This window comes from Thalassophryne amazonica, chromosome 17, assembly GCF_902500255.1.
Source record: "Thalassophryne amazonica chromosome 17, fThaAma1.1, whole genome shotgun sequence".
In the NCBI taxonomy this organism is placed as follows: Eukaryota; Metazoa; Chordata; class Actinopteri; order Batrachoidiformes; family Batrachoididae; genus Thalassophryne; species Thalassophryne amazonica.
Window position 1 is genome coordinate 76,549,934 of NC_047119.1, and position 22,602 is coordinate 76,572,535.

Here is a 22,602-nt window from a genome sequence, read left to right on the forward strand (position 1 = left end):
ACAAGATCTAAGATATGATTAAAGTGGTGGGTGGACTCATTTACTTTTTGAGCAAAGCCAATAGAGTCTAATAATAGATTAAATGCAGTGTTGAGGCTGTCATTCTCAGCATCTGTGTGGATGTTAAAATCGCCCACTATAATTATCTTATCTGAGCTAAGCACTAAGTCAGACAAAAGGTCTGAAAATTCACAGAGAAACTCACAGTAACGACCAGGTGGACGATAGATAATAACAAATAAAACTGGTTTTTGGGACTTCCAATTTGGATGGACAAGACTAAGAGTCAAGCTTTCAAATGAATTAAAGCTCTGTCTGGGTTTTTGATTAATTAATAAGCTGGAATGGAAGATTGTTGCTGATCCTCCGCCCCGGCCCGTGCTACGAGCATTCTGACAGTTAGTGTGACTCGGGGGTGTTGACTCATTTAAACTAACATATTCATCCTGCTGTAACCAGGTTTCTGTAAGGCAGAATAAATCAATATGTTCATCAATTATTATATCATTTACCAACAGGGACTTAGAAGAGAGAGACCTAATGTTTAATAGACCACATTTAACTGTTTTAGTCTGGTGCAGTTGAAGGTGCTATATTATTTTTTCTTTTTGAATTTTTATGCTTAAATAGATTTTTGCTGGTAATTGGTAGTCTGGGAGCAGGCACCGTCTCTACGGGGATGGGGTAATGAGGGGATGGCAGGGGGAGAGAAGCTGCAGAGAGGTGTGTAAGACTACAACTCTGCTTCCTGGTCCCAACCCTGGATAGTCACGGTTTGGAGGATTTAAGAAAATTGGCCAGATTTCTAGAAATGAGAGCTGCTCCATCCAAAGTGGGATGGATGCCGTCTCTCCTAACAAGACCAGGTTTTCCCCAGAAGCTTTGCCAATTATCTATGAAGCCCACCTCATTTTTGGACACCACTCAGACAGCCAGCAATTCAAGGAGAACATGCGGCTAAACATGTCACTCCCGGTCTGATTGGGGAGGGGCCCAGAGAAAACTACAGAGTCCGACATTGTTTTTGCAAAGTTACACACCGATTTAATGTTAATTTTAGTGACCTCCGATTGGCGTAACCGAGTGTCATTACTGCCGACGTGAATTACAATCTTACCAAATTTACGCTTAGCCTTAGCCAGCAGTTTCAAATTTCCTTCAATGTCGCCTGCTCTGGCCCCCGGAAGACAATTGACTATGGTTGCTGGTGTCGCTAACTTCACATTTCTCAAAACAGAGTCGCCAATAACCAGTTTGATCCTCGGCGAGTGTGTCGTCGAGTGGGGAAAAACGGTTAGAGATGTGCACGGGTTGGCGGTGTACACGGGGCTTCTGTTTAGGGCTACGCTTCCTCCTCACAGTCACCCAGTCGGCCTGCTTTCCCGGCTGCTTCGGATCTGCCAGGGGGTAACTAACGGCGGCTAAGCTACCTTGGTCCGCACCGACTACAGGGGCCTGGCTAGCTGTAGAATTTTCCACGGTGCGGAGCGGAGTCTCCAATTCGCCCAGCCTGGCCTCCAAAGCTACGAATAAGCTACACTTATTACAAGTACCGTTACTACTAAAGGAGGCCGAGGAATAACTAAACATTTCACACCCAGAGCAGAAAAGTGCGGGAGAGACAGGAGAAGCCGCCATGCTAAATCGGCTAAGAGCTAGTAGCTACGCTAAGCTAGCGGATTCCTAAAAACACGCAAAGTGAATAATGTGTAAATAATTTAGAGGTGATTCAGCAGAAGGAGTGCTTTAGTTAAGGCACGTAAAGATTACATTGGGAAACAAATCGTAATCTAGATAACTAGATCAATCTAACTGCGCAGATTAAACAGCTAACAGATACAGAAAAACACCGCTGTGCTCCGGAACAGGAAGTGATACAATACCGCAGGAGAGCCAACCACCAGTATTTCACAAGGATACTGAGCTGAGTATTCCTTAACTTTAACTAGTAATGACTTCATGACTTTCTTTGCTAATAAAATTTTAACTATTAGAGAAAAAATGACTCATAACCATCCCAAAGACGTATCGTTATCTTTGTCTGCTTTGTGATGCTGGTATTTGGTTAGACTCTTTCTCTCCGATTGTTCTGAGTTATTTTCATTAGTTACTTCATCCAAACCATCAACATGTCTATTAGACCCCATTCCTACCAGGCTGCTCAAGGAAGCCCTACCATTAATTAATGCTTCGATCTTAAATATGATCAATCTATCTTTATTAGTTGGCTATATACCACAGGCTTTTAAGGTGGCAGTAATTAAACCATTACTTAAAAAGCCATCACTTGACCCAGCTATCTTAGCTAATTATAGGCCAATCTCCAACCTTCCTTTTCTCTCAAAAATTCTTGAAAGGGTAGTTGTAAACAGCTAACTGATCATCTGCAGAGGAATGGTCTATTTGAAGAGTTTCAGTCAGGTTTTAGAATTCATCATAGTACAGAAACAGCATTAGTGAAGGTTACAAATGATCTTCTTATGGCCTCGGACAGTGGACTCATCTCTGTGCTTGTTCTGTTAGACCTCAGTGCTGCTTTTGATACTGTTGACCATAAAATTTTATTACAGAGATTAGAGCATGCCATAGGTATTAAAGGCACTGTGCTGCGGTGGTTTGAATCATATTTATCTAATAGATTACAATTTGTTCATGTAAATGGGGAATCTTCTTCACAGACTAAGGTTAATTATGGAGTTCCACAAGGTTCTGTGCTAGGACCAATTTTATTCACTTTATACATGCTTCCCTTAGGCAGTATTATTAGAAAGCATTGCTTAAATTTTCATTGTTATGCAGATGATACCCAGCTTTATCTATCCATGAAGCCAGAGGACACACACCAATTAGTTAAACTGCAGGATTGTCTTACAGACATAAAGACATGGATGACCTCTAATTTCCTGCTTTTAAATTCACATAAAACTTAAGTTATTGTACTTGGCCACACAAATCTTAGAAACATGGTGTCTAACCAGATCCTTACTCTGGATGGCATTACCCTGACCTCTAGTAATACTGTGAGAAATCTTGGAGTCATTTTTGATCAGGATATGTCATTCAAAGCGCATATTAAACAATGTAGGACTGCTTTTTTGCATTTACGCAATATCTCTAAAATTAGAAAGGTCTTGTCTCATGGCGACACAGTGCAACTGGGAGCAACCCCGTGTGAAAGGGGCTTTAGTTTAAAAAAGCAGAGCACTCTGAGAAAAACAGAAAAAACTCCACTGGGTTCTGCTTCTTGTGAAAGCAGCTGCATGCAGCCACGCCCACTCCCGACTCATTTACAGGCACACGGACACAGGGCCAATTAACACGTTCATATTCATGCTGGTATCTGCTTCCTTGTTTTGATGACACTATAAATGTAACAACAAAACACAGATGGCCGCCATTCTAAAAAAAACAAAACAAATAAACCAAAAGTGCAAATAAATATTTAATGCAGATGAGTGATGTGTCAAAGTGTTTAAAGCTCAGACGTTTACAAACATCAAACTCAAACTTGACAGTAACAGAATCACATTAACTAACAACTCTAATATTATTTTTTGTATTTCCTTTGCTGTCAGATATTTTGTGATCTGAGCGACAATCGACTGTAATTTTGCAGTTGTGGTGGCTTCTTTCTTTTCTGTTGGTAAATCGGCTTCTTTTAGCCGCTCCTCCTAAATCCTGTCTTGTCCTCCTGCACCCACTTCTTATGCCTGAGTAAGTGAAGCAGTAGAAGATCGTTTTCTTCTCACTGGTCCAGTTTACAGTGGTGTCGTTTCGTAAATTTCTTTTGGTCCTTTGATGTTGTTGCTGGAGTCCAGGATCAGAACTGTGCTGATCTGGTGGATTATCCAGCTGTGCTCCTGCAGGAGAGATCCTCACCGCAGCACTGGGAGAAGTTGCACCATTGCTCTCCTCACACACCCTGGTGCCTCGGCGTGATATGGGGACCTTTTTATCCTGGGAGACATTCAGCCAGTACAACTTATCATTTTTAGACTTTTTCGTATTTGCTTTGTGGAGTTTTTAGCTGGGGTTCATTTTCATTGAAACATCCTCATACAGAGATCTGTCCCCGAAGACCGTCTTCACAGAGGGACCGAGGACACTTGAGGCAAGTGTCCAGTAAGAACACCGAGCCCACCCAACATATCATCTGTATGTGTGTGTGTGTATAAACACATCAAATCAAATCAATTTTATTTATATAGCGCCAAATCACAACAAACAGTTGCCCCAAGGCGCTTTATATTGTAAGGCAAAAGCACATACAATAATTACAGAAAAACCCCAACGGTCAAAACGACCCCCTGTGAGCAAGCACTTGGCGACAGTGGGAAGGAAAAACTCCCTTTTAACAGGAAGAAACCTCCAGCAGAACCAGGCTCAGGGAGGGGGCAGTCTTCTGCTGGGGACTGTGTTGGGGCTGAGGGGAGAGACCAGGAAAAAAGACATGCTGTGGAGGGGAGCAGAGATCAATCACTAATGATTAAATGCAGAGTGTTGCATCTGCTTTCTTCCTGTTCTTCATCTGACAGAACTTCACCAATTGTTGAAGACGACCCCACGGACCCACAGCTGCTGAAGACGACCCCACAGCTGCTGAAGACGACCTCACAGCTGCTGAAGATGGCCCCACGGACCCACAGCTGCTGAAGACGACCCCACGGACCAACAGTTGCTGAAGATGACCCCACAGCTGCTGAAGACAACCTCACAGCTGCTGAAGACGACCTCCACAGCTGCTGAACGACGACCACACGGACCACAGCTGCTGAAGACGACCCCACGGACCCACAGCTGCTGAAGACGACCCACGGACCCACAGCTGCTGAAGACGACCCCACGGACGCACAGCTGCTGAAGACGACCCCATGGACCCACAGCTGCTGAAGACGACCCCACGGACCCACAGCTGCTGAAGACGACCCACGGACCCACAGCTGCTGAAGACGACCCCACGGACGCACAGCTGCTGAAGACGACCCCACGGACCCACAGCTGCTGAAGACGACCCACGGACCCACAGCTGCTGAAGACGACCCCATGGACCCACAGCTGCTGAAGACGACCCACAGCTGCTGAAGACGACCCCATGGACCCGCAGCTGCTGAAGACGACCCCCACGGACCCACAGCTGCTGAAGACGACCCCACGGACCCACAGTTGCTGAAGACGACCCCACGGACCCACAGTTGCTGAAGACCGACCCCACAGCTGCTGAAGACGACCTCACAGCTGCTGAAGACGACCCCACGGACCCCACATGTTGCTGAAGACGACCCCACGGACCCACAGTTGCTGAAGACGACCCCACAGCTGCTGAAGACGACCTCACAGCTGCTGAAGACGACCCCACGGACCACAGCTGCTGGATTTCGTTTCCTCTCTTGTGGAAGCTTTTCTCCAAGAGGGTCACTGAGCCATGCATGTTGCTGAATTTACATTCAGTCCCACCAATCAAAGAACAAGGATCTATTCTGTTCATCTGACGGAGGCAGAGGAAACCATTTAGTCAGATTTTGTGTTTTAATGGATAAATTTTGGATCCATCTTTTTTGGACGTTGTGTAAGACAAATATCACGGGAGGATCTGAAACTTTTCAATCAATCAATTCAATCAATTTTTTTATATAGCGCCAAATCACAACAAACATTGCCCAAGGCGCTTTATATTGTAAAGCAAGGCCATACAATAATTATGTAAAACCCAACGGTCAAAACGACCCCTGTGAGCAAGCACTTGGCTACAGTGGGAAGGAAAAACTCCCTTTTAACAGGAAGAAACCTCCAGCAGAACCAGGCTCAGGGAGGGGCAGTCTTCTGCTGGGACTGACTTTGATTTGGTTATCAAAGCTGTGTCCCCTTTAAGCAGGAACTGAAAGTGAAGCTTTTTAACTTTTAACACAGGCAGTATTTGGATCATTGCCATTTGTTTTGTGACAGATTAAAGTCGATTCATTCCGCATGAGAAGTCTATCCCTCAGGGCTTTATGGCTTTGGGTGAAGCTGAGCGGACTGATGAAGTGCTGCCTCACGCACACCACTGCAGGCAGGAGGACCATTGCCCCCCTTCATGGAGTCATGACAAACGTCACCACGTTATCTTGTAGCTATTAGCACAGGCGTCACCACGTCATCTGTTAGCCACAGACGTCACCATGTTATCTGTTAGCTATTAGCACAGATGTCACATATGTTAGATGCTAATCAATGCTAAGAGGCGCCTGCACTCAGTGCTTCCCCCTGCTGGTGTTTAGTGTGAACTGTGACGTACGAGAAGGTCGCTTGTGAGGGATGGACAGCAGCAGTTTGATGAAGGTCTGTAAAGCGTTATCCAGAGCGTCGTCACCATAGAGACGGAAGACCCAAAGTTGACGTAGTTGCCACTGAGCACAGCTTTCCAGCATGGCGAAACACACAGCTGACCCCCTTCAGCTTCACGCTGTACATCTGATCCTTAGGAACCTCCCCCAACGTCAGGATACGATTCCCTAAAAACAGACAGAATCCATCAGAACACCCGCACCTCCATTTTCAGAGAGCAAAAAACAAGTGGACAATGACCTGCTGAGCCATTTCCTGTCTGAGAATCAAATGGACACAAGCCGAAGAGACTTTAACTAACTTGGACCAGAATAACCTTCACAGCTGACCAGGGAAAGGTGTGATTGGGTCTGACTGATGCAGACTGGTTCTGTTGTGGGTTACTGATGATGTTATAAATGAACAAATACCAAAAGCATGCTAGGAAATCCATCCAAGATTGTTTTGAAGACCAACACTGGAGTTGGTCACAGTTATTCACTCAAATCTTCGTTTTGAAAGAAGTGAAGATGGCTGAATCTTCTCTAGAACTTCAGTGGGTCCAAACTTGGACTCGCACCACGTGTGGGTACTTCAGTCACTGACTGCAAAGATTTTACTACTTCTCAACAAATATCTAATGTATGATTTTAGTGTCAGGTCATCCTTACCTCATCCCTTGTACTTCCTGATATACTCTTCGCCCAGCCTTTTCTCTCTCATTTTCTTCACTGATCAGCTCCTCAAAATATTCCCTCCACCTTCTCAGCATACTCTCCACACTTGTCAGCACTTTACCATCTGCATCTCTTACCACTCTAACCTGCTGCACATCCTTTCTACAGGGATGAAAGTGGTGAAAAACAAAAAAAAGCTGTAACCCAAATTTACCCCCCAACACCATCCGCACGAAAGTGTATGAATTCTAGAAGCTCTGAAATGCAATCTGGGACTATCAGACAATAAACTGCAGTGAGTGCAGCATCCATTTAGTGAGAACCCCCCCCCCAACTTCCTTATTCAACTTCATTCCAGTAGTATTCTGGTCTTACTAGGTGCAGCAGTTTTCTAGTTTGGCAGATAGTTGGAGGAAATCACTGAAGAAATTAACAAACTGAAAATATGGTTTGACTGAAACAAACTGTCATTAAACTTAAATAAACAAAACTAATGTTACTTGGGAACTGCAGAATCAATGAGCAAGTACAAATACAGATAGATAGGGTGCAGATTAAAGGGGTTGTTGTCCATCTGGCTTATCCCGTTCTGTTTGGGGTCACCACAGCAGATACAACCAGATCTGCGTTGGTATTTGGCACAAGTTTTACGCTGGATGCCCTTCTGACGCAACTCCAGTGTAACCTGGAGAAATACACACAGCCGCTGGTGTTCCAAAGAGGTCTCCATCTACAACCCCTGGCAAAAAATTATGGACTTCACCGGCCTCGGAGGATGTTCATTCAGTTGTTTAATTTGTAGAAAAAGCAGATCACAGACATGACACAAAACTAAAGTCATTTTAAATGGCAACTTTCTGGCTTTAAGAAACACTATAAGAAATCAGGAAAAAAATTGTGGCAGTCAGGTACGGTACTTTTTTAGACCAAGCAGAGGGAAAAACAATATGGAATCACTCAATTCGAGGAAAAAATGATGGAATCATGAAAAACAAAGAACGCTCCAACACATCACTAGTATTTGTTGCACCACCTCTGGCTTTTATAACAGCTTGCAGTCTCTGAGTCATGGACTTAATGAGTGACAAACAGTACTCTTCATCAATCTGGCTCCAACTTTCTCTGATTGCTGTTGCCAGATCAGCTTTGCAGGTTGGAGCCTTGTCATGGACCATTTTCTTCAACTTCCACCAAAGATTTTCAATTGGATTAAGATCCGGACTATTTGCAGGCCATGACATTGACCTATGTGTCTTTTTGCAAGGAATGTTTTCACAGTTTTTGCTCTATGGCAAGATGCATATTCATCTTGAAAAATGATTTCATCATCCCCAAACATCCTTTCAATTGATGGGATAAGGAAAAGTGTCACAATTAAAAGGTAAATACCCATGATTTGTTTGTTTTTGCCCTACTTTTTTGCTTTCTATCCTGATGCTTCTGTTCATGGTTCTGTTTATAGTTTAGACTTCTTTTGTTTAATAAAAATATAACTTGGATGACATCAAATTTCACTGTTGATAATCCTTTTGAATCCTGATGATTCTTCTTCATGGTTATGTTATAGTTTAGATTTCTTTTGTTTAATAAAGAAGATATATTTGATGACATCAAATTTCACTGTTGAATGTCTTTTGAATCCTGATTATTCTTTCATGGTCTGTTTATATTTAGATTTCCTTTGTTTATAAAGAATATATATTTGATGACATCAAATTTCACGTGTGAATGTCTTTGAATCCTGATGATTCTTTTTCATGGTTCTGTTTATAGTTTAAGATTTCTTTGTTTAATAAAGAAGATTAATTTGATGACATCAAATTTCACTGTCTTTTGAATCTACTGCATTGACAGATGGACACTCAAAGAAAAGAAAGGAAGTGCTACAAAACAAACGCACGTGTCTGCTTCTATATCTCTACTTCATTCACAAGGCAAACAAAATGTTCTCCAACACTAATGAAAACTTTTTTTATGGAGTGATACGTTAGTTTAAAGAGTGAAATGCGCAGTCAGACAGTCAGCATTAAATTGTCTGCTTTTTGTGTGCAAACAGGAGAACTTTTGGGATGATTCCAACACTCACTGCACTCCAACAGCACAAACCCTCGGCTTTTGAAGCACGTAATACAACTTCATTTTTATCAGTACATTTTACCCAGAAGTGGGGCCAGTGTTTGTTCACCTTTGGTGTGTGGTGTTGGTATGTTAATCATATACTAATCGCGTGAAGGACATAGTTGGTACTAACCTTTGTGACTGGCTGAGAATTTACATACAAGGAGAAATATCCTATGAATAAAATACTCACCTCCTGCCACCACCTTACACTCTCTAATTTCTTTCAGCTTGGATCTCCTCAGAATGTAGTCCACCTGTCTGCACCTGCCTCCACTCTTGTCTGTCCCTCCACATTCCTGTCCATTGATACCATATCTATCCATTACTTCCTCATCGCCTCTGTTCCCTTCACCAACAATGCCCACTGAGGTCTGCTCCTATTGCCACCTCTTTTATGCTTGGGTTCACTCTCCACCACCTCATCGACAGTGGGTAAAATAAATATTGAACACCACCAGTTTTCTCAGTAAATTTATTTCTGAAGGTGTTACTGACATGAAATTTTCACCAGATGTCGGCAACAACCCACGTAATCCACACAAACAAAGAAATCAAACCAAATAATAAATACAGAAATTATGTTATGTGCAATAATGTGAAATGACTCAGGGATAAAAGTATTGAACTCCTGAACAAAAGGACGCGCAAAAAGTCATGGAAAGCCAAGACGCCAGCTGAAATCTACCAGTAATTAGAAAGCAGTCCTGCCACTTGTCAGTGCAAATTAATATCAGTGAGTTGAGTCCCAACTGATGGCCTATAAAACGGTGTCTCATTACAAAGGTGTCACACAAGAAACATCTCATGATGGGTAAAAGCAAAGACCCTCTCTCAAGATCTTCACAATGCGTATTGTTGCAAAACATACTGGTGTCATTGGTTCCAGAAGGATTTCCAAACTTCTGAATGTTCCCAGTGAGAACTGTTGGGCCATAATCTGAACGTGGAAAGAACATCAATTGCCATAAACCAGCCACGACCAGGTGCTCCTCACAAGATTCCTGACAGAAGAGTAACAAGAATTTTCAGAAGAGTTCTTCAAGAACCAAGGGACATTTGTGGAGAGCTTCAGAAATACCTGTAATTATCACGAACAATTGTTTCAAAGAAAACAATAAGTAATGAAACTCAACCACCACAGCCTGTGTGCACACTCACCACACAAGAGTCTATTACTGAAGAAAAAGCATGTTGAAGCTTAACTTTTTCTGCACAACATTTAAACATACTGGGAGAACATCATCTGGGCAGATGAGACCAGAACTGAACTCTCTGGATGTCATAATATACACCATGTTTGGAGGTCAAATGGCCCCAAAAACAAACTGACAAACTGAACAGGATACGAGTGGACCCTGCCTGGTCACTTGGATCTCCAGCTACCTCACCCGACAGGCTGGTAGTATGTCAGGCTGAGGGACACCACGTCTGACACTGTGATCAGCAGCACTGGAGCACCCCAGGGCACGGTGCTGGCCCCTCTTCTCTTCACCCTGTACACTCTGACATCTGCTACAACTCTGAGCTGTATCACATCCAGAAGTTCGCAGATGACACAGCCATTGTTGGATGCGTTAGGGATGACAGAGAGGAGGAGCACAGGAGCCTCGTGAAGGACTTTGCTGCCTAGTGCCACACAAACCATCTACAGCTCAACATCTCAAAGACAAAGGAGCTGGTCATTGACTTTAGGAAGTCAATCAATCAATCAATCAATCAATTTTTTTATATAGCGCCAAATCACAACAAACAGTGCCCCAAGGCGCTTTATATTGTAAGGCAAGGCCATACAATAATTATGTAAAACCCCAACGGTCAAACGACCCCCTGTGAGCAAGCACTTGGCTACAGTGGGAAGGAAAAACTCCCTTTCAACAGGAAGAAACCTCCAGCAAAACCAGGCTCAGGGAGGGGCAGTCTTCTGCTGGGACTGGTTGGGGCTGAGGGAGAGAACCAGAAAAAAGACATGCTGTGGAGGGGAGCAGAGATCGATCACTAATGATTAAATGCAGAGTGGTGCATACAGAGCAAAAAGAGAAAGAAACACTGCATCATGGGAACCCCCCAGCAGTCTACGTCTATAGCAGCATAACTAAGGGATGGTTCAGGGTCACCTGATCCAGCCCTAACTATAAGCTTTAGCAAAAAGGAAAGTTTTAAGCCTAATCTTAAAAGTAGAGAGGGTGTCTGTCTCCCTGATCTGAATTGGGAGCTGGTTCCACAGGAGAGGAGCCTGAAAGCTGAAGGCTCTGCCTCCCATTCTACTCTTACAAACCCTAGGAACTACAAGTAAGCCTGCAGTCTGAGAGCGAAGTGCTCTATTGGGGTGATATGGTACTACGAGGTCCCTAAGATAAGATGGGACCTGATTATTCAAAACCTTATAAGTAAGAAGAAGAATTTTAAATTCTATTCTAGAATTAACAGGAAGCCAATGAAGAGAGGCCAATATGGGTGAGATATGCTCTCTCCTTCTAGTCCCCGTCAGTACTCTAGCTGCAGCATTTTGAATTAACTGAAGGCTTTTTAGGGAACTTTTAGGACAACCTGATAATAATGAATTACAATACTCCAGCCTAGAGGAAATAAATGCATGAATTAGTTTTTCAGCATCACTCTGAGACAAGACCTTTCTGATTTTAGAGATATTGTGTAAATGCAAAAAAGCAGTCCTACATATTTGTTTAATATGCGCTTTGAATGACATATCCTGATCAAAAATGACTCCAAGATTTCTCACAGTATTACTAGAGGTCAGGGTAATGCCATCCAGAGTAAGGATCTGGTTAGACACCATGTTTCTAAGATTTGTGGGGCCAAGTACAATAACTTCAGTTTTATCTGAGTTTAAAAGCAGGAAATTAGAGGTCAGCCATGTCTTTATGTCTGTAAGACAATCCTGCAGTTTAGCTAATTGGTGTGTGTCCTCTGGCTTCATGGATAGATAAAGCTGGGTATCATCTGCGTAACAATGAAAATTTAAGCAATACCGTCTAATAATACTGCCTAAGGGAAGCATGTATAAAGTGAATAAAATTGGTCCTAGCACAGAACCTTGTGGAACTCCATAATTAACTTTAGTCTGTGAAGAAGATTCCCCATTTACATGAACAAATTGTAATCTATTAGACAAATATGATTCAAACCACCGCAGTGCAGTGCCTTTAATACCTATGGCATGCTCTAATCTCTGTAATAAAATTTTATGGTCAACAGTATCAAAAGCAGCACTGAGGTCTAACAGAACAAGCACAGAGATGAGTCCACTGTCCGAGGCCATAAGAAGATCATTTGTAACCTTCACTAATGCTGTTTCTGTACTATGATGAATTCTAAAACCTGACTGAAACTCTTCAATAGACCATTCCTCTGCAGATGATCAGTTAGCTGTTTTACAACTACCCTTTCAAGAATTTTTGAGAGAAAAGGAAGGTTGGAGATTGGCCTATAATTAGCTAAGATAGCTGGGTCAAGTGATGGCTTTTTAAGTAATGGTTTAATTACTGCCACCTTAAAAGCCTGTGGTACATAGCCAACTAACAAAGATAGATTGATCATATTTAAGATCGAAGCATTAAATAATGGTAGGGCTTCCTTGAGCAGCCTGGTAGGAATGGGGTCTAATAAACATGTTGATGGTTTGGATGAAGTAACTAATGAAAATAACTCAGACAGAACAATCGGAGAGAAAGAGTCTAACCAAATACCGGCATCACTGAAAGCTGCCAAAGATAACGATACGTCTTTGGGATGGTTATGAGTAATTTTTTCTCTAATAGTTAAAATTTTGTTAGCAAAGAAAGTCATGAAGTCATTACTAGTTAAAGTTAATGGAATACTCAGCTCAATAGAGCTCTGACTCTTTGTCAGCCTGGCTACAGTGCTGAAAAGAAACCTGGGGTTGTTCTTATTTTCTTCAATTAGTGATGAGTAGAAAGATGTCCTAGCTTTACGGAGGGCTTTTTTATAGAGCAACAGACTCTTTTTCCAGGCTAAGTGAAGATCTTCTAAATTAGTTAGACGCCATTTCCTCTCCAACTTACGGGTTATCTGCTTTAAGCTACGAGTTTGTGAGTTATACCACGGAGTCAGGCACTTCTGATTTAAAGCTCTCTTTTTTAGAGGAGCTACAGCATCCAAAGTTGTCTTCAATGAGGATGTAAAACTATTGACGAGATACTCTATCTCACTTACAGTTTAGGTAGCTACTCTGCACTGTGTTGGTATATGGCATTAGAGAACATAAAGAAGGAATCATATCCTTAAACCTAGTTACAGCGCTTTCTGAAAGACTTCTAGTGTAATGAAACTTATTCCCCACTGCTGGGTAGTCCATCAGAGTAAATGTAAATGTTATTAAGAAATGATCAGACAGAAGGGAGTTTTCAGGGAATACTGTTAAGTCTTCTATTTCCATACCATAAGTCAGAACAAGATCTAAGATATGATTAAAGTGGTGGGTGGACTCATTTACATTTGAGCAAAGCCAATAGAGTCTAATTGTTATGTGTCGGACGCAGCTCGGAGAACCGACCAGCGTTTGAAGGACCCAGTATGAAATAAGCAGAGCACGGTACAAAGGCTAACTGAATTTAATACATAACAGTGATGTGATACAAAACAACAAAAGGGTGTGCGGTCTGGCGTGGTGGTGATACGGTGCGCTCCCAGCAGCGCTAACGGTCCGGAGCCGGAAGCCGTTCGGACCCAAGGACCCCGCCGACACCCCCCAGGTGGCCGCAACAAACCGAGTCTGTGAAAGAAGGAACCATTATGTGAGTCCACACTCTACACACAGAGAGACCACTCAAAGGTGTACATAAACAGCAAACACTTCCTGACTTAATTACTAATCAGCTTCCCAACCTGCAGGCATGGAACATCCAGTTCACAAAACTCCACTGCAGTGGAAGCCGATACATGACTAACGTACAGCTCAATATAATAAGGTGTGAGGGACACCACATTTACTGACTGTATAAACGTTAGTCACAAAATCTAACGTACCTCAGGAAGTGTGCTGACGAGCGTGAGACCTCACCCCCTCCTCTTTCACAGACCGTGCATCAAACCCTGGAAGTTCTCTGCATCCACTGATGATGAGATGGCTCCCGAGACGACGATCTCACCCGTCTGGTCACAAGGTCGAGTCTCTGGCAAATACACACTGTATACTCCAGTCTTAAATGCCACCATGTTCCAATCCATATAGATGCACCTCAGCTGTGAGTCCTGACGAGCCGCAGGTGATCAGGGTGAGGTCCTGATAACCTCAGCAACACAGCCACTCAGTCCCAAATGCAAGCCACCTGGAAGGAAAAACAAAAGACAGAAACAAAAAGGCAGCCAGGCCCCCCAGCCATACAACACTAATAATAGATTAAATGCAGTGTTGAGGCTGTCATTCTCAGCATCAGTGTGGATGTTAAAATCACCCACTATAATTATCTTATCTGAGCTAAGCACTAAGTCAGACAAAAGGTCTGAAAATTCACAGAGAAACTCACAGTAATAACCAGGTGGACGATAGATAATAACAAATAAAACTGGTTTTTGGGACTTCCAATTTGGATGGACAAAACTAAGAGTCAAGCTTTCAAATGAATTAAAGCTCTGTCTGGGTTTTTGATTAATTAATAAGCTGGAATGGAAGATTGCTGCTAATCCTCCGCCCCGGCCCGTGCTACGAGCATTCTGACAGTTAGTGTGACTCGGGGGTGTTGACTCATTTAAACTAGCCTGAAAGCTGAAGGCTCTGCCTCCCATTCTACTCTTACAAACCCTAGGAACTACAAGTAAGCCTGCAGTCTGAGAGCGAAGCACTCTATTGGGGTGATATGGTACTATGAGGTCCCTAAGATAAGATGGGACCTGATTATTGAAAACCTTATAAGTAAGAAGAAGAACTTTAAATTCTATTCTAGAATTAAGAGGAAGCCAATGAAGAGAGGCCAATATGGGTGAGATATGCTCTCTCCTTCTAGTCCCTGTCAGTACTCTAGCTGCAGCATTTTGAATTAACTGAAGGCTTTTCAGGGAACTTTTAGGACAACCTGATAATAATGAATTACAATAGTCCAGCCTAGAGGAAATAAATGCATGAATTCGTTTTTCAGCATCACTCTGAGACAAGACCTTTCTAATTTTAGAGATAGTGCGCAAATGCAAAAAAGCAGTCCTAAATATTTGTTTAATATGCACATTGAATGACATATCCTGATCAAAAATGACTCCAAGATTTCTCACAGTATTACTAGAGGTCAGGGTAATGCCATCCAGAGTAAGGATCTGGTTAGACACCATGTTTCTAAGATTTGTGGGGCCAAGTACAATAACTTCAGTTTTTGACCAGAACAGACCAGAACTGAACTCTTTGGATGTCATAATATATGAGGTCTATTAGAAAAGTATCCAACCTTATTATTTCAAAAACCATATGGATTTGAATCACGTGTGATTGCGTCAGACAAGCTTGAACCCTCGTGCGCATGCGTGACTTTTTCCACGCCTGTCGGTTGCGTCATTCGCCTGTGAGCAGGCTTTGAGTGAGGAGTGGTTCAGCCCCCTCGGCGGATTTTCATTGTCAGGAAATGGCGGAATGATTTGGGCTTTTTTTCCATCAGAATTTTTTCAGAAACTGTTAGAGACTGGCAGCTGGAAACCATTAGAAAAATTTATCTGGCTTTCGGTGAAAATTTTACAGGCTTCACAGAGAATAAGGACTGTTACTACAGCTTTAAGGACGGCTTTAAGGACGCTTGGCGCGCCGCGCTCCGTGCCGCCATCAAGAGCCACAAACCACTGGATCATTTCTAAACGGATGGCTCTGTGGAGCTGAGATCGTCGTGTGCACTTTCTCTGGTTATCACAAGAGCTGGACATCAACCATTTTCTGTCAGATTTCACTTTTAACAAGAGATTTTGTCATGGAAAGCCGAGCGGAGGCTTCGCGCGTCACGACCGATTCGCTGATGAAGCGAGACAAAGGAACACCTCGGTTTTGGTCTCACAGGATGGCTTTGAGATGGCGTTCAGACAGCTGTCTGTGGTTTTTCCATCGAGTGATTATCTGAGAAATTGTGGATGTGCCTGGACATGCCAGAACATGTCCTGTGAGGCTTCATCACGGCGTTGCTTTGCGCCATGCGGCACCGCCGCGACGTGCGGAATTCCTCCGCACGTCTGTCTCAATGTGCCGAAAAAGTGCTGATGTCCACGTCTTTTCACAATTCCTGTGCTAGTCAGACGACGTCCCGGATAAAACACAGCATCCAGTTTGGAAATGAACGGCACATTCCACTGTTACAGGAGTTTTTATCATGGAAAGAGGAGCAGAGGCTTCGCGCGTCGCGGCAGTGCCGCATGGCGCACAGCAATGCAGTGATGAAGCATAACGGGACATGTTCTGGCATGTCCAGGCACATCCACATTTTCTCGGATCGGAGCGTCCTTAAAGCCGTCCTTAAAGCTGTAGTAACACTCCTTATTCTCTGTGAAGCCTGTAAAATTTTCACCGAAAGCCAGATAAATTTTTTCTAATGGTTTCCAGCTGCCTGTCTCTAACAGTTTCTGAAAAAATTCTGATGGAAAAAAAGTCCAAATCATTCCGCCATTTCCTGACAATGAAAATCCGCCGAGGGGGTGGACCACTCCTCACTCAAAGCCTGCTCACAGGCGAATGATGCATCCGACAGGCGTGAAAAAACTCACGCTTGCGCACGAAGGTTCAAGCTTGTCTGACGCAATCACACGATTCAAATCCATATGGATTTTGAAAAAATAAGGTAGGATATTTTTCTAATAGACCTCGTACATCATGTTTGGAGGTCGGCCTCAAGAACATCAGGCCAGCTGTGAAGTCTGGAGGTGGAACATCACGGTGTAGATCTATTTATCAGCAGACGACACTGACAAACTTCATATAACTGAAGGAAAAATGAATGTAAAAATGTACTGAGACATTCTGAAAAAATCTACCAGGATGATGAAGATGAAATGAGGGTGGACATTTCAGCGAGACAATGAATCACTACGACGTATCTTCAACCTCAGTTTCTCCCTCAGCCCCAACCAGTCCCAGCAGAAGACTGCCCCTCCCTGAGCCTGGTTCTGCTGGAGGTTTCTTCCTGTTAAAAGGGAGTTTTTCCTTCCCACTGTAGCCAAGTGCTTGCTCACAGGGGGTCGTTTTGACCGTTGGGGTTTTACATCATTATTGTATGGCCTTGCCTTACAATATAAGGCGCCTTGGGGCAACTGTTTGTTGTGATTTGGCGCTATATAAAAAAAAAAATTGAATTGATTGAATTGAGTATACAGCTAGGGAGATTGTCCACCCTCTGGAAGACTTTGTGTACCATTCCAGTTCCTAAGAAGAACTGTTCCAGTGAGCTGAATGACTTCTGACCAGTGGCACTCACTTCACACCTGATGAAGACGTTGGAGCGGCTCTTCCTCGACTTCATCAAACCCCAGGTGCAACACACCCAGGACTGTCTGCAGTTTGCATATCGGGCAGGTGTTGGTGTGGAGGATGCCATCCTCTACCTGCTACACCGAGTCCACACACACCTGGGTAAGGGAAGCAGCACAGTGAGGATTCTGTTCCTGGACTTCTCAAGTGCCTTCAACACCCTCCAGCCCCTTGTGCTTCAGGACAAAGTGAACAGGATACGAGTGGACCCCTGCCTGGTCACTTGGATCTCCAGCTACCTCACCGACAGGCTGTAGTATGTCAGGCTGAGGGACACCACATCTGACACTGTGATCTGTAGCAATGGAGCACCCCAGGGCACGGTGCTGGCCCCTCTTCTCTTCACCCTGTACACTCTGACATCTGCTACAACTCTGAGCTGTGTCACATCCAGAAGTTCGCAGATGACACAGCCATTGTTGGATGCGTTAGGGATGACAGAGAGGAGGAGCACAGGAGCCTAGTGAAGGACTTTGCTGCCTAGTGCCACACAAACCATCTACAGCTCAACACCTCAAAGACAAAGGAGATGGTCATTGACTTTGGGAAGTCCAGAACAAGACCACGACCAGTTCTGATGGAGGGAGCTGAGGTGGAGGCTGTGGATTCCTACAAGTACCTCAGGCCGTGGCTGGACAGCAAACTGGACTGGACAAACCCACACCAACCACCTGTACAGGAAGGGACAGAGCATGCTGGACGTCCTGAGGAGGCTGCGATCGTTTAACATCTGCAGGAAACTCCTGTGGATGTTCTACCAGTCCGCAGTAGCCAGCGTGGTGTGCTGGGGGTGCAGCAGATCCAAGAAGGACACGTCCAGGCTGGACAAACTGCTCAGGCAGGCTGGCTTTGTGGTTGGCATGAAGCTGGACTCTCTGGTGACGGTGGCAGAGAAGAGAACACTGGACAAACTGCTGGACATTATGGATGATGGCAGTCAGCCTCTGCACACCGTCATCAGCAACCAGAGGAGCCTCTTCAGCCAGAGACTGCTGCTTCCCAAGTGCAGGACCAACAGACTGAGAACCTCCTTTGTCCCTCAGACCATCAGACTGTACAAGTCCTCACTCAGGGGGAGGAGGAGTAACAGGAAGACAGAGGACAGGAAGGAGAGGAACAGGAGTAGCCAGTAAACCAGTATTGATCAGTATGTGTGGTATTTATATTGCAAACTCTTTTTCTTTTTAACTTTCACTTTTGATACTCTGTGTGCTTCTTACCCTGTGTGCTGCTATACAATGCTGCTGGAACCTCAATTTCCCAGAGGAAGTCTTCCGAAGGGGTCAATGAAGTTTCTGTCTAAACACGCAGACAAGGAAACTCTCAACTGGCTTCAGAGAAATAAAATAAAGCTGCTAGAATGGTCCAGCCAATCACCTGACTGGAATCCAATAGAAAATTTATAGAAAGAGGTAAAGATCAGGGTTCACAGAAGAGGTCCACAGAACCTTTAAGATTTGAGGACTGTTTGTGTGGAAGAATGGACCAAAATGCTCGGACAATATCGGTCCTTATGACAATCATGACTATATCTGACTATGGGTTCATAATATACAGACGAGCTCCTCAGTATTCTTTGCAATAGCTTGATGTTCTGAACCACTCTGCTCTGCGTTTTGTAACAAATTCCTCTTTTCATACACACTGTGATCTGTATTCTACTGTTAACTGGTCGTCTTTACAAAACCGAAGAAAGTTCCACTGGTATGTGTTTATTTATAAATGTCTATTAGGTCTATCGCCACCTTATCTTAGTAATTTATTGCAAGTTCCTATAACTCCATACAGTACACGCTCAGCCCAACTCATCTTGCTCAATGTACCTAAAATCAAATCAAAATATGGAGAAGTATCCTTTACTTTATGCTGCAGCAAAAGACTGGAACGAGATTCAAAATGCATTAAAACTGAGCACCTCTGTGTCGATAGGAATTTTTAAGTGTGTTTTAAAGAATCTGCTGGCTGAAACCTGCTCATGCTTTGGCTAAAATGAAGTAATTAGTATTTTTTTCCTGTGTATATGACTGAGTTATTGTTTCTTACTAAATCGAGTCTGTTGTAAATGCTGTAAAAGTGTGTTGTTTGATCCACTTTTGTGATTTACCTCTGTGTTTCTCCCCGTCCACCAGGTCGTTATTGTAAATATGAATTTTTTTCTTAATAACTTACCTGGTTAAATAAAGGTTAAATCAAAATCCCACCTTATCAATGCATGTGACTAGTTTGCCCACACAGGAGGTGTGTTGAAGAAGCCTTTGGTACAAAGTATGTGAGCGTGGTGGGTTGTTACAGACATCTAGTGAAAGTTTCATGTCAATAGCAATTTCAGAAATACATTTAATGAGAAAATGGTGATGTGTTCAATAGTTATTTATCCAGCTGTAACTCACTCCAGAAAACTTCTTTCTCCATCTCACAACCTACATGTGGGGCATATGCACAGATGACATTCATCATCACCACTTCAATTTCCAACTTCACACTCATCACCCTGTTAGACACTCACTTCACCTCCAACACACTCTTCCTTTAAAATGACCCCAACACTACCCCCCCCCCGAACCTCACCTCAGCCCCCCCACCCCCCACCCCCCCAGATAAATTCAACCCACCTCCTAGCCTTCTGACATTACTTGCTTTCCATTTGGTCTCTTGTACACACAGTATCTCGACAGGCTGATAAACAAATGTCCTGTCACAGAACCATGGTCTAATTGGATCATCTGGACCTCTATGTTCAGTCCATAACACACTGGCTGTGTGATTCAGAGCAGTTTTTCAAGATCAAAGTAGTAGAGAAGCTTGAATCTTCGATTGGACTGGGTTGCTTGACGTGAGGACGTTTCGCTTCAAATCGCAGAAGCTTCCTCAGCTAAAATTCTTGCTCTGGTGGTCTGACTTCTGTCTTGACTCTTGTAGAGAAGAATAATCAGAAGTCACAAAAGCTGGAGTTTTAAATCTAACCAGACCCCTCCTAACCATACTGCTATAGGCTAGTGACTAAACAATAGCTCTAATTAGAACCTATTGTGCTCTAGTTAGCACTCTCCTAATGACAGGGCAGCTGTCCCTCCTAATGATGGGGCGAACCCTCTCCTAATGGCTCCCTTGACGACTCTCCTGATGACGTGAATGACTCATTACCATGAACAAAAGGCTGAAACTGCTTTGACCTGAGTACCCCATTGTAAACAGGGGATAAAGTGTGTCTCAGACCCCCTCCCTGGTTAAGGCTGGGTTTCAAACGTTTCACAAAGAATGCCTCCTTGACCCCTCTCTCAAATCATTTCTTCTCTCTGGCTAATATTTTAACTTCCTTGTCCTCAAACGTGTGGTTAGTGTCTTTAAGGTGGAGATGAACTGCAGACTGAGGTCCACTGGCGCCCTCTCTGCGGTGCTGGTATAGCCTTTTGTGTAAAGGTTGCTTAGTCTGACCTATCTCTACAAGAGTCGAGACAGAAGTCAGATCACCAGAGCAAGAATTTTAGCTGAGGAAGCTTCTGCGATTTGAAGCGAAACGTCCTCGCGTCAAGCAACCCAGTCCAGTCAAAGATTCAAGCTTCTCTACTATGGAAACCACCTGGACAACTGAGAGCCTACACAGAAAGATCCAAGTAAAAAGTCATTAAGTCTGAAGCAAACCAGGGTTGATGTGAAAGCACCTGGAACCAGTTCAAAGTCAGAGTCCCATGGAGAAAAAAGAAATGGTATAAGTTCCTGCCCTGTCTGGGCACCCAAACAGTGATGTGGGACCTATTCAAGGTTTCGTCAAAAACTCAACGTAGCTGCACTGAGCCAAAATATGACCCTGTGACCTACTGACATGCAAATCAAGACATGTGCTTTGGTGATCACTTCCCCACTGGGACTGTCCTTGTTTTTAATCTGGTTTGTTTGGACCCAGGAGGTGAGGAAATGTCCGATCATCACTGTGAATTAAAACCTCAGCACCGAATCCAAACCCGCTTGTTGGGGGTCATGAATTCTTGCACTTTATTAGAAACATCCAATTAAAATAATGAAAGGATGTGGCAGAAATCGCCCCATAATGCATTGCACTATCAATGTAATAAATGATGGAATGTTCTGATCAGCCAATGAAAGAATGCAAGCCTGCACATGTGATCACCCTGAGAAACCAACATGGCCGTGGAGAGCACGGTTGTTGACATTCAGTTGTGAATCGAGAAAAGTTTGTCACTTTCAGTCATGGAGTGTGTGTCACACGGACAGGTCCTGACCGGGAGAATGACACAAGGCCTTCAGTTGGTCACAGATCACGTCTGGTAACTGGAGACCTCGGGAACAAACCGCTGCTGCTGTCCCGGGGTGGCGTGGTTCTGAGCTCTCCAACACATTACGTCACTTCATATGTGTGTTTCATACACATTTATTTCACTTAATATTTGTACTATCGTGCTAAATTTATTTCTTAATGTGGCATTCCTCACGTACAAACTGTTCAGTTAGTCTCCATCAGTTCATAAATGACGCAGAACAGTAAAAATTCTGTCTCTCTCTCTTTCTGTCTCTCCTCTCTCTCTGTCTGTCCATCTGTCTCTCTCTCTCTTTCTGTCTATCCATCTGTCTCTCTCTCTGTCTCTCTCTCCTTCTGTCTCTCCCTTTCTCCGTCTCTCTCTCTCTGTATGTCTCTCTCTCTCTCTGTCCATTTGTCTCTCTGTCTCTCTCTCTCTCTTTCTGTCTGCCCATGTGTCTCTCTCTCTTTCTGTCTCTCTCTCTCTCTCTCTTTCTGTCTCTCTCTCTCTCTATCCATCTGTCTCTCTCTCTTTCTGTCTGTCCATCTGTCTCTCTCTCTTTCTGTCTCTCCCTTTCTCCGTCTCTCTCTCTCTGTATGTCCTCTCTCTCTGTCTGTCCAATTTGTCTCTCTCTCTGTCTCTCTCTCGCATTCTGTCTGTCTGCGTCTCTCTGGCTCGTCATGTGTCTCTCTCTCTGTCTATCATCGGTCTCTCTCCTCTCGGGTCTATCCATCTGTCTCTCTCTCTCTGTCTTGTCTCTCCTCTTTCTGTCTCT

At 43.7% G+C, this 22,602-nt stretch overlaps 1 protein-coding gene across 1 annotated transcript in view; it reads right to left on the minus strand.

Annotated features, from left to right (window-relative positions):
• The window catches only part of xpo7 (exportin 7), a 227,008-nt gene that overhangs the window by 10,215 nt on the left and 194,191 nt on the right, over positions 1-22,602 (minus strand). Inside the window, 3 exon segments of the mRNA XM_034191850.1 lie at positions 6,286-6,364; positions 6,367-6,409; positions 6,412-6,491. Coding sequence (XP_034047741.1) covers positions 6,286-6,364; positions 6,367-6,409; positions 6,412-6,491 — 202 coding nt within the window.